This window comes from Neophocaena asiaeorientalis, unplaced genomic scaffold, assembly GCF_003031525.2.
Source record: "Neophocaena asiaeorientalis asiaeorientalis breed wild unplaced genomic scaffold, Neophocaena_asiaeorientalis_V1.1 scaffold757, whole genome shotgun sequence".
Classification (NCBI taxonomy): domain Eukaryota; kingdom Metazoa; phylum Chordata; class Mammalia; order Artiodactyla; family Phocoenidae; genus Neophocaena; species Neophocaena asiaeorientalis.
The window spans coordinates 167,427-178,813 of NW_020172686.1; the positions used below are offsets into that span (position 1 = coordinate 167,427).

An 11,387-nucleotide genomic window follows, 5' to 3' on the forward strand; every position below is an offset into this window, starting at 1 on the left:
GCACGTGGGGCTCTGCCTTCCTGGCGGCTCCCGGGGCTTCCAACAGGGACAGCACACCTTGCAGCTTAGATCAGAGGAATCACTTCATGCAGTATGGTGAGTGTGTGAAGATCGAGGCAGAGAAGCCATGTGGGGGCTCAGGGTGGAGCTGGTGGCCTGAAGTGGAGGAGGGGGCGTGGCCGGGCGGTGCAGGAGCCAGTGCCCGGGTTCAAAGGAAAGGCAGAGGAGACGCAGGACGGGCAGACGGGCCAGGATTGCAGGAAGGCCTTTTCTGTGCGTACAGATGCCTTTTCTGATACAAAGATGGCGATCAGGAGTAACCCAAATGACCCAGATGGGTAACTGGGAAACTTATGGAAGTGCCTGTGAGCCTCTCAGTCCAGGAGGTCACCTGAGCACACGTGTTTAATCTCTCACCCTTCCCAGCCGCCTTCAGCTCTCACTGGAATAACCAGAGGAATGTATTAGTAAGGAGAGTAAAAACAGTTACTGCTCCAGAAGCAGGGGGAGGTACTGTTCATGTTTAAGAAGGACAGGCCAGGCCACCTGGACTTCAGTTCATAGGAAAGAGCAGGACATTTGGGGACTCAGTGGCAGTGACCCTGGGGGAACCACTGTCAACCAAAGAAGGGGGCGGGCAGAAGGCCAGAAGCGTCCTTCTGCTCCACCAGGAGCGTCCAGGGGACAGCGGGGCCCCAAGAGGGTGTGGTCGGGGCGCAGTGGGCCAGCCCCCGCGTGGAGCGCCCTCCCCGCTCCCGGGAGCAAGCGCCTTGGGATTCGGCAGACGAAATGGTGCTCGCTCGCCGCTTCCCTCGTCGTACCCTCTGAGCCTGAGGCACCCGAGAGCTGCGGGTGTCCAAAAGCATGCACCCCACCCTCAGCTCCGTCAGGGTGAGGACTAGGAGACAGAGAGTCTCGGCTCCGCAAAGAGGCAGGAGCTCAGGCGAACACGATCCGAGCCTCGGGGCACGTGGGCACCTTGGAAACAGTTACTAAGTGACAGGAAAATTCTTTTAGTCTCTGATGGTATTCTCACAGAATTAAAGGTACTGTAGAATTAGTGCAACCGATAATCTGACATCTGGAAAAGATTGTTTAGAAAAAGATTGCCAAATTTTAAAATATAAAAACACTAAAAATCAGACTGGGTGAGAAAACAAGTTCAAAATTTTTCTCAAATTTCCAAGGGAAAGGATAGAGATGGAAGGAAAAGCATCCAGATGGGAAAATAGACAGGTTGTCCTTCACGGGGGAGAAAAAGCAGAGGCTGGCGCGTCGGACGTGTATCTACAGCATTAAATGCCAGGGAGTTCAGATCTATCTGAACTTCTGAATGAAAAGTGTTCTGAATGCTGGAGGACAAAGGTTCTTACAGACATGTCAGCGCCCTGAAATTGATCAGTCAGTGAAGGTGAGGGCAGTGAGCATATTATCCAGACGTATCAGATGCAGTGAAAACTTAAAGAAAACCTACAACCTCATGTGCTTATGTTGGTGAAGAGAAAGTGAAAACAAAGCAAGCATTCAGCTCAAGGACCTAGGAAGAAACTTTCTATAAAATGCACGTAAGAGGGCTTACCTGGTGGCGCAGTGGTTGGGAGTCCGCCTGCCGATGCAGGGGACGTGGGTTCGTGCCCTGGTCTGGGAGGATCCCACATGCCGTGGAGCGGCTGGGCCGGTGAGCCATGGCTGCTGAGCCTGCGTGTCCGGCCGCAACGGGAGAGGCCACAACAGTGAGAGGCCCGCGTACTGCAAAAAAACAAAAACAAACAAAAAAATGCATGTAAGAAAAGAAAAGGAGAATCAATAAAAATCAAAGCAGAAATGGGTGAGGATATAATAAAAGACCAGTAAAACTTATCATCATTGTACAAGTTTAATACAGAAAAAAGAGCAAATGCACAGCATAATGAGAGAGAAAACACGGTATTTTTTAAGTACACGAGAACAATATATTTAACTAGATTTGAATAAATTTGAAAATAACTGAAAAAAATTGTCTAAGAAAATATATTGATCAATTGCTAAAATGTCTCCAGAGAGGCAGTAAGACGACAGATCTATAGGCCTGAAAGAATTTAGAAAACTGGTCAGTGAAATACCTCTAAAAGCAGGCAGGCCAGGACAAAGTTAAGGTCAAGGTAACTTCCCTCAAGAAAGAGAAAAGCCTGTCTGATTAAAGCTACTCCAGAGCCCAAAGATGGAAAGTTAGGAAGCTCTCCAGCCCTAGCACCTTAACCCCATAAAGCTTAGCAGTCTGCAGGCCAGGACCCCTGGGAAACCCAGATGTTAGCACCTCAGATGGAAGCAAGCTTGGAACGACAGTGAGAGCAGGTATGAGCAGGTGGGGTTCCTTGCAGCCATCCCAGTGCGGCATCCCGCCAGAAAAACCTCCAAGGACAGTCTTACCTTGCTAACAGATGCTGGAAAAGCACCAACATTTCCTGAGATTTTTTTGATAAAGCTTCCCTAGTATGACAATAACTGACGTTGCAAAAACAGGCTCTCCATTGTGAAAAAAATAAGACTCTCACATTACCTCTGACAATTATAGTGATTCCAGATAGATTTAAGTGTTTAAACATAAAAAATAAAATCATGAAGTAGAAGAAAATAAAGGTAATTTTTTTCTAGTCAGAGTGGAAAGGATTTTCTAAGAATTGAAGCCATGAATGATAGAGAAAGATAGGTCTGATGGGAACTGGGCCTGTATAAAGTTGAAAGACAAATGTCAGGATGCCAGTGATGGCTAATATAACAGAAGAGAAAGGTCAAAGTCCTTGCTATAGAAAGAGCTCTTGTAAATCAGTAAGGAAAGTCACTGCAGTAGGAAAACAAAGGACATGAAAAGGTAGTTCACAAAAGAAGGAAAACAGTTGGTCAGTGAATAAACTTTTTTTTTTTTTTTTTGTCTGCATCAGGTCTTTGTTGCTGCACACGGGCTCTCTCTAGTTGCGGCGAGCGGGGGCTACTCTTCATTGTGGTGCGCGGGCTTCTCATTGTGGTAGCTTTTGTTGCGGAGCACAGGCTTCAGTAGTTGCGGCACACAGGCTCAGTAGCTGTGGCTCGTGGGCTCTAGAGTGCAGGCTCAGTAGTTGTGTCACGTGGGCTTAGTTGCTCTGCAGCATGTGGGATCTTCCTGGACCAGGGCTCTAACCCGTGTCCCCTGCACTGGCAGGCGGATTCTTAACCACTGCACCACCAGGGAAGTCCTAAACTTTTAAAATATATCCTCACTAACAAGATACTGTTCTTTGCCTCCAATTTGGTAAAGTTAGAAAGTAACAGAGAGCGTGCAAGTGGCAGGACCCTCACTCGTGCGTTGTCCTTGGAGTGTTGTCAGTAAGGCCTCTCCAGGGGAGAGCCCAATGATGGGGACCAAACCCTAAATGCGGATGCCCTCCCACTCCTAGAAACGTCTGGCTCACCAGGACGTCTCGACCAGGTGTTCCTCCCAAGGCTCGTGGGCTTTTAAAAATAAAAAATTGGGAACCATCATGGGAGACTGAAATCAGTTGGCATGTCCATACTAAGAAATATTATTGCCATTTATTAAAATGATGCATGTTGACATGGAAAGATGTCTAAACTTTTTGTATGGAAAGGTGTCGCTCACTAAGTGAAAACAGCAGGCTATAAAGCATGGTCCCATTTTTCGTGTGTTTGTACACATGTACACGTACGTGCCTCGGAACCATTGTGTTCAGATCATTTCTTTCCCGTATCTGAATAGCAGTTGGTCTTTCATTTTGTTCACTTGTGTTTTCAAAATTTCCTATAGAGAATGTGTATTACCTTAGAAGTTAAAAGTTAGTAATGAAACTTGATACCTTAAGAAAGGAAGCATATTCGATGTGGAAGGTGGAGGGCCAGGCGCCGTCGGCTCACTCACGCGTGTTTCCTGAGCACAGGCTACTCTGCATCAGTGCACACCGGGGCCACGTTAGTCCTGCGGTCCTGCCCGCTCCAGGCTCCGGGGTAACCAGACCGCACACACAACACAGAACGTCAAGAGTGGCGTGAAGGAGAGAGGCCGGGCAGGGCCTGTCTGAGGAGAGGCTTCATTTGAGATGAGACGAGCAAGAAAGCCAGGCGTGAGAAAAGGATGAGGGCTCCAGGCAGAAGGCAGGGCGGGGCTGGAGCGCAGTGCGGGAGCGGGGAGTGGGAGAGGGGCCCCTCCACAGCCGCTGCTCACGCCTAACACAACAGGAGACGCTGAAGGCTGTAGGAGGCGCTTTTCACGTGTTGTGAGGCGACTTGCAAATAAGGCTCCAGGTAGAAGCAGTAGTTGTGTAATTGAGTACTTCTCCAAAGAGAGTAGTCCCTCATCCCCTGCTTTCTGGCTGAGCTATGCTGGGAAGCTTACTCGACCTTTTGAGCCTCAGTTTCCTTATCTGTAAATGGGGAGGCCGGACAGTATCTGTCTCCTCCGGGGGTTGCAGATGTTAAGTGAGGTGAGGCGTGGAGACTCTGCACACTAGTCAGTTCTTTTATTACGTCACTTTTTTTTTAATATAAATTTATTTATTTTGGGGGCTGCGTTGGGTCTTCGTTGCTGTGCGTGGGCTTTCTCTAGTTGTGGCGAGCAGGGGCTACTCCTCACTGCAGTGCGCAGGCTTCTTGTTGTGGAGCATGGGCTTTAGGGCTCACGGGCTTCAGTAGTTGTGGCACGTGGGCTCAGTGGTTGCAGCTCGCAGGCTCTAGAGCGCAGGCTCAGTAGCTGTGGCGCACAGTCTTAGTTGTTCCGCGGCATGTGGGACCTTCCCAGACCAGGGCTCGAACCCGTGTTCCCCTGCATTGGCAGGCGGATTCTTAACCACTGCACCACCAGGGAAGTCCCTAAATCACTTTAAAGTATGTATCGAACAGTGGTGCTGTTTGGCACTGTATTCGACATGCATTAAACTGTGTTCCAGAAGTTTTCATTTTAATATATTTGTTGATTGCATATTTTTTAATTTGGAGGAAGAGATTGGGAGTAATTGTTTTAAAATTATTTTGTGATATAATACTTTAGCCCAAGTTAACTTGAGTAATTTTGATTAACATTTAACTGAAGTTTTCTTTTCTCTGTTTCTTTGACTCTGTTCTTAAAGAGACCATATTACTAGAGGCTATAAACGGTTAATATTATGAAAGTATTTTCTTACGGAGAATTTCAAACAAGTACAGAAACAGAGCCTGGTGTAATAGTCACACACGCAGTGCTAGCGTCCAGCGCCCGTGGCCGACGCAGGACACATCTTAGAATTCTCAGTCCAGCCCACCCCCAGGATATTCTGAAGCAGATCCCAACGTCATGGCATTTTATCCATCAGTGTGATCGCATTTATCTCCAAAAGATAAGGGCCGTTCTTAACATAACCACGGTAAAATGGTTAATATTGACTCTCCCGGCAAAGTGTGCTTTCCACCCCGTGCTATACTTTGTTTGGGGGTTGTTAGGAAGGTAGACCTCAGCGCACCACGCCCAGGGCAAGTGCATAGCGTTGCGTAATCAACACAGAGACTGATTTTGCCCCCTTTTCATTCTGACTTATAAAATATCACTTTGCTAACATTTAACATCTTGGGGTGTGCTGTGTAGCTTGAGAGATTATTGACGAGAGATGATTATATGTCAAAGATCTGGGTTATTTACCAGCTTCAAGTCACACTTGGGTTTGGAACCGTAAAATGCTGAAAGCAGAGAAGCCCAGGGCGGGGGCAGCTGGGTGAGCTCACCTCCACAGTTATAGCCACATCAGAACCTGCCTTCGGTAACCTAGATCCACTTCCCTCTCAGAGTCAGCCCGTTTGCACTGCACTTGACATTGCCCTTCGCTGTGGTTTACTTGAATAGCTTTCATCAGTAATAACACATGGTTTTTAAAAATAAAGTATCTCATTACAACCAGTTAGGTGTTGTTAGGAGCCATCTGCCATAGTCTGAGGACGCAGGGACCCGGTGAGTGCTGAGTAGACGGGGGAAGGGGAAGAAGATTGTTTCCTTTGGGGCCTTTGTATTTCTCTTCAATTAAAATTTCCAGATATTCTAGGAGAGAAAAATTGAACCACCTAAATTTTTGTTACACTAGGTTTAAGATTTTCGTAAAGGTGCAGAGAATAGTCTGACATGACGCCTAGCACAAAGTAGGCACCCAGTCAAACGTTTGCTGAATAAAGGAACAGTTTCTGCAGCTTGCTTTTGTAAGAAAAGGTTACCTTATATGGTTGGGATTTTTTAGAAGTACCTGTTAATAGTGGAGTCCCATCATATGCTTACTTCTGCAAACTCAGTGATGCGCTGAGCCCAGAAAACAAAGGAAAACACCGACAAAGATTGACCATCTGCCCATAGAGTGACCCAGCTGGCACTCAGTGTGTGCGTCCCGATGTGGCCCGAGATGGAGCCGGTGCTCCGCCCTCCCCTCCATCGGGCTCAGCGCGTGTGATGTCCTCTTAAATGCCCTCTGACGTCACAGGCACTGCCTGCGGCCCCTAGAACCTCCCTCTGCGTAAGATGTGGCTCCACTCAAGACATTGCTGCGCCAGCTGGTGCTCGTGTGGATGGTGGGGCCCGTGTAGATTTCTGCTCTGTGCTTCCAGTTACTTAAAAATGTATTACCATTTTCACCTTTTCTCAATAGCTTCATTTGCTCCAATAAGCTTTGCAATCAAGGCCAAAGAAAATGATCTACTTCCCCTGGAAAAAAATCGTGTTAAGCTAGATGATGACAGTGATGATGATGAAGAAAGCAAAGAAGGCCAAGAAAGTTCTAGTAGTGCTACAATCACTAACCCGGCAGTTGCCCCACCCTGTGTAGTTGTTGAGGAGAAGCGGCCTCAACTTACCCAGGAGGAGCTAGAAGCAAAGCAAGGTTTGTCAATATGTTTTAAACTTCTTAAAAGAAAAGTACATAAATACAAGCTTAACCTACTAAGCCAAAACTTCGAGGCTGCCAGCTAGAGTCTCCAGCCTTTGGAAATCAGAACCACTGGGGAGCCGTGGGCTGCTTTGGCTCACCTGAGAAGTTCTCTGTGGAGTGAGGAGCACTGCTGTTCCTTAAGCTCAGATGCGGTGCCCTCGGCGATTTGTTTTCAGAGGATCAGCTGAGGGTGGCCAAGAAGGCTTTAATGGCAGCCTTGGGGCAAATGCTCAGCCTGTGCGCCCAGCTCGGGGTAGTGTTCCGAGCTGGGAGACGCCTCTTTGCGAGGCCATCTCCCTGCAGAACCATCGGACCCTTGAAGGTGCTGGGGCCCAAGCTGGTTTTCAGGCTGTGGCTCGTCTTCAGGGGTCACGGTGTGGCCACCGCTTGCCTCTGACGCATGGCTAGCAGTGTTTGTGGGGAACGTCTTGTCGCGTTCTGTCCCTCCTCCAAAATAAGTTCTGTTCTGCTCTCGCTAAAGTAGTGAATGAACAGTTGCGTTTGCAGTATTTATGTGTTCTAACTGGTTTTGTGAATGAATTTTTCTTTGTATACACAAACAGATCACGCAACCTTGATGGAAGGTAATTCTTTAACCGCAGGATGCCCTGCTCTCGGGAACTAGCGCTGTGCCGCTCCCCGCGAGCACACTTGTGCTCATGCATGTGTACCTAAATCTGCATTTATTGCGTGTGGACTGAACCGTGTGTCAGATCATTTGGAATAAAACACTTTTCACGGTGTTCCTTACCTGGTAATTTGGGCGCATGTTTATGAGAACCATTCCGAGGTTTTCATCATTTCAGGTTTCACTGCTGTGGAATCCCAGCCACTCTCTGACTTCGATTTTGAATGTAAAATGTGAGAAGCACCAATAGTAAAAGCATCGTAAACTAATTCTCTGAGAATTGTTTGCCCGATTTGTTGGCCTTCCCTGAAACCTGTATCGTATTCACGTTTTAAGATAACTGCATTATGTTTCATGACCCTTTTACTGCCCGTGGAAATTAAGATAGCAAGAGGTATATACAGTACTGCTTGCTCTAAACGTCTTGTTTTCTGTTTATTCCTTAAGCAAAGCAAAAGTTGGAGGACCGACTGGCAGCCGCTGCCAGGGAAAAGCTCGCCCAGGCGTCTAAGGAATCGAAGGAGAAGCAGCTTCAAGCGGAACGTAAAAGGAAAGCAGCTTTATTTTTACAAACCTTAAAAAATCCCCTGCCAGAAGCAGAAGTCGGGAAAGTGGAAGAAAATCCTTTCAGCGTCGAGGTGAGTTAAACAAGAGTCCACGTCTGTGTTCTGGGCAAAGCGTGGTTGGTAATAGCACCTGAGTGTGGGTTCCTCCGGCCACTCAGCGCTCGAGCCTGCATGAAGGCTGTGAGCAGACCCCGCCCTTCTGCCACGTGGGATCGCGTGCTTTTCCGGGCAGACCTCGGAGATACCGTGGTTTCAGTTCCAGACCATAGCAGCGAAGCAAGTCACATGCACTTCTTGGTTTCCCAGTGTGTAAAAGAGTTACGTTTACATTCTCCTGTAGTCTGTTAAGTGTGCAATAACATTATGTCTGAAAAATACATACATACCTCAATTTAAAACCCTTTATTGCTAAAAAATGCCAGCCATCATCTGAGCTTTCAGCGAGTCGTAATCTTTTTGCAATAGTAACGTCACTGATCACAGATCTAATAATGAAAAAGATTGAAACATTACGAGAATTACCAACACGTGACACAGAGACATGAAATCAGCAAGTGCTCTTGGGAAGGTGGCCCTGATAGACTCGATGGACGCAGAGTTGCCACAAACCTTCGATTTGTAAAAAAACAAACAACAGCAACAAAACAAAGCGCGGTATCTGTGAAGTACAACAAAATGAGGTCTGTCTGTACTGTATCGCTGGGGTCAGTAAGAACCTGATGAAAACTCCCTGGGTGCACATGCACAGCAAGTACTGGGTGCAGTGTCGCAGACACGGACCTTTGGGCCCAGGCTGGGAGCCTGTGCTTCGTGGTGAGCCTCCCAGGAGCTGCAGGACAGCTTCGGCTGTGAGGGCCGCCTCGGGCCTGGACAGACTCACCAGAGCAGTGAGGCTCCTGCCACAGCAGTGGCCCTTGAGCTCACACTGACGGCCAAGAACCTTACTCAGGGGTCTGTGTTAATAGCAGCACTTTAATTAAAAAGAAAAGTAAGATACGGTTACCATCGTCTTCTCTTAAAGGGCTCAGATCCTCACAACTCTTTCCTAAGCTGTAGAACCACAGCTTAGTCCCCGGCCCATTTCCCCCCTTCACATGGCAGTGGGGCGTGGGGCGTCGGACTGCTCAGAACACGGCCTGCTCCGCTTCTCCAGGGGTCCGCAAACGTCTTTCGCAGCTGCCTTTTTCCTGTAACGTAGAACGGGCGCCGTGCGTTTTTTACTTTAATTATGTTGACATTTCTGAGCATCTAAGGCCGTTACTAAAAACTGATTTTTGCTGCATGTAGCCACTGGTTTTTGTTTCTCCATGGAAAGCAGCATTCTAAGTTCAGATTTTCAGCATTCTGTTGAAGGTCGAATCAGCTTTCTCACCTCAGGAGTCGGTCTGAAATTCAAATCTGGCAGGAGACCTCAAAAATGGTAGCTGGATCAGGCTGGGGAGCACGAATGCCAGCTTCCGTGAGAGCCTGTGGACTGTGGGCTGCGCCCTGGCGGGCTGGGCGCACTTGCCATCTTCCTGGGCACCGGGCCACCTGCTGGAGCACCGGCCTGGCCGCCTCTGTGCTTCCCTGTGCTGCTTCCGGAGGCGGCCGCCTGGGGAGGCCAAAGGCAGGCGGGCCCAGAAAAGCACCTGCAGTCATGCCCTGGCTTTGGGAGCACCTCTGCGCCAGGGCAGTGATGAAAACATGCAGCTGCTATAACCGCCACAGATAGAAAAGGGGGGAGAGGCAGAGTACAGAACAGCTCCACGTTTATGGCTACAGCTGTAAAAACGCGCATATAGTGTGGGGGGGGGCGGGGGGGCCGGGCAGGGAACTTAAGAAGGTGAGCGAGCTGCCACATGGGAGGGGCGTGAGTAGACTACTTTAATTTCCTTTATTGTTTTGATGTCATTTGCGCAGGGAATATAGGGCTTAATTAAAAGGTATCTGCATACAATAGATACTGTAACCCATTATGTTACATGGTTGCATCTATATTTTCTAATAAAACTTGGGCTTTTTGTTTGTTTGGGGTTTTTTTAAATATCTATATTGGAGTATAATTGTTTTACAATGCTGTGTTAGTTTCTACTGTATAACAAAGTGAATCAGCTATACATATATCCCCATATCTCCTCCCTCTTGTGTCTCCCTCCCACCCTCCCTATCCCACCCCTCTAGGTGGTCACAAAGCACCGAGCTGATCTCCCTGTGCTATGCAGCTGCTTCCCACTAGCTATCTATTTTACGTTTGGTAGTGTATATATGTCCATGCCACTCTCTCACTTCATCCTTGCTTATACCCTTCCCCCTCCCCGTGTCCTCAAGTCCATTCTCTACATCTGCGTCTTTATTCCTGTCCTGCCCCTAGGTTCTTCAGAACCCTTTTTTTTTTTTTAGATTCCATATATATGTGTTAGCATATGGTATTTTTTTTTCTCTTTGTGACTTACTTCATTCTGTATGACAGACTAGGTCCATCCACCTCACTACAAATAACTCAGTTTTGTTTCTTTTTATGTCTGAGTAATATTCCATTGTATATATGTACCACATCTTCTTTATCCGTTTGTCTGTTGGTGGGCATTTAGGTTGTTTCCATATTCTGGCTTTTGTAAATAGTGCTGCAGTGAACATTGGGGTGCATGACTCTTTTTGAATTATGGTTTTCTCAGGGTTTATGCCCAGGAGTGGGATTGCTGGGTCGTATGGTAGTTCTATTTTTAGTTTTTTAAGGAACCTCCATACTGTTCTCCATAGTGGCTGTATCAGTTTATATTCCCCCCAAGAGTATAAGCGGGTTCCCTTTTCTCCACACCCTCTCCAGCATTTATTGTATTCTGGAGGGTTTTTATCATAAATGGGTGTTGAATTTTGTCGAAAGCTTTCTCTGCATGTATTGCGATGACCAAATGGTTTTTCTCCTTCAGTTTGTTAATATGGTGTATCACATTGATTGATTTCCGTATATTGAAGAATCCTTGCATTCCTGGAATAAACCCCACCTGATCATGGTGTATGATCCTCTTAATGTGCTGTTGGATTCTGTTTGCTAGTATTTTGTTGAGGATTTTTGCATCTGTGTTGTGATATTGGCCTGTAGTTTTCTTTCTCTGTGACATCCTTCTCTGGTTTTGGTATCAGGGTGATGGTGCCTTGTATAATGAGCTTGGGAGTGTTCCTCCCTCTGCTACATTTTGGGAGAGTTTGAGAAGGGTAAGTGTTAGCTCTTCTCTAAATATTTGATAGAATTCTCCTGTGAAGCCATCTGGTCCTGGGCTTTTGTTTGTTGGAAGATTTTTA

At 47.2% G+C, this 11,387-nt stretch overlaps 1 protein-coding gene across 5 annotated transcripts in view; it reads left to right on the plus strand.

The window, feature by feature from the left end:
- Window positions 1–11,387, plus strand: part of SFSWAP (splicing factor SWAP) — a 77,470-nt gene that overhangs the window by 38,431 nt on the left and 27,652 nt on the right. For 4 of the 5 annotated variants that reach the window (XM_024739863.1, XM_024739859.1, XM_024739860.1 and 1 more), the window contains 2 exons: window positions 6,630–6,860; window positions 7,984–8,174. In XM_024739863.1, coding sequence (XP_024595631.1) covers window positions 6,630–6,860; window positions 7,984–8,174 — 422 coding nt within the window. The remainder of the gene's footprint in view (window positions 1–6,629; window positions 6,861–7,983; window positions 8,175–11,387) is intronic. The other variant, XM_024739861.1, reaches the window with a different exon arrangement.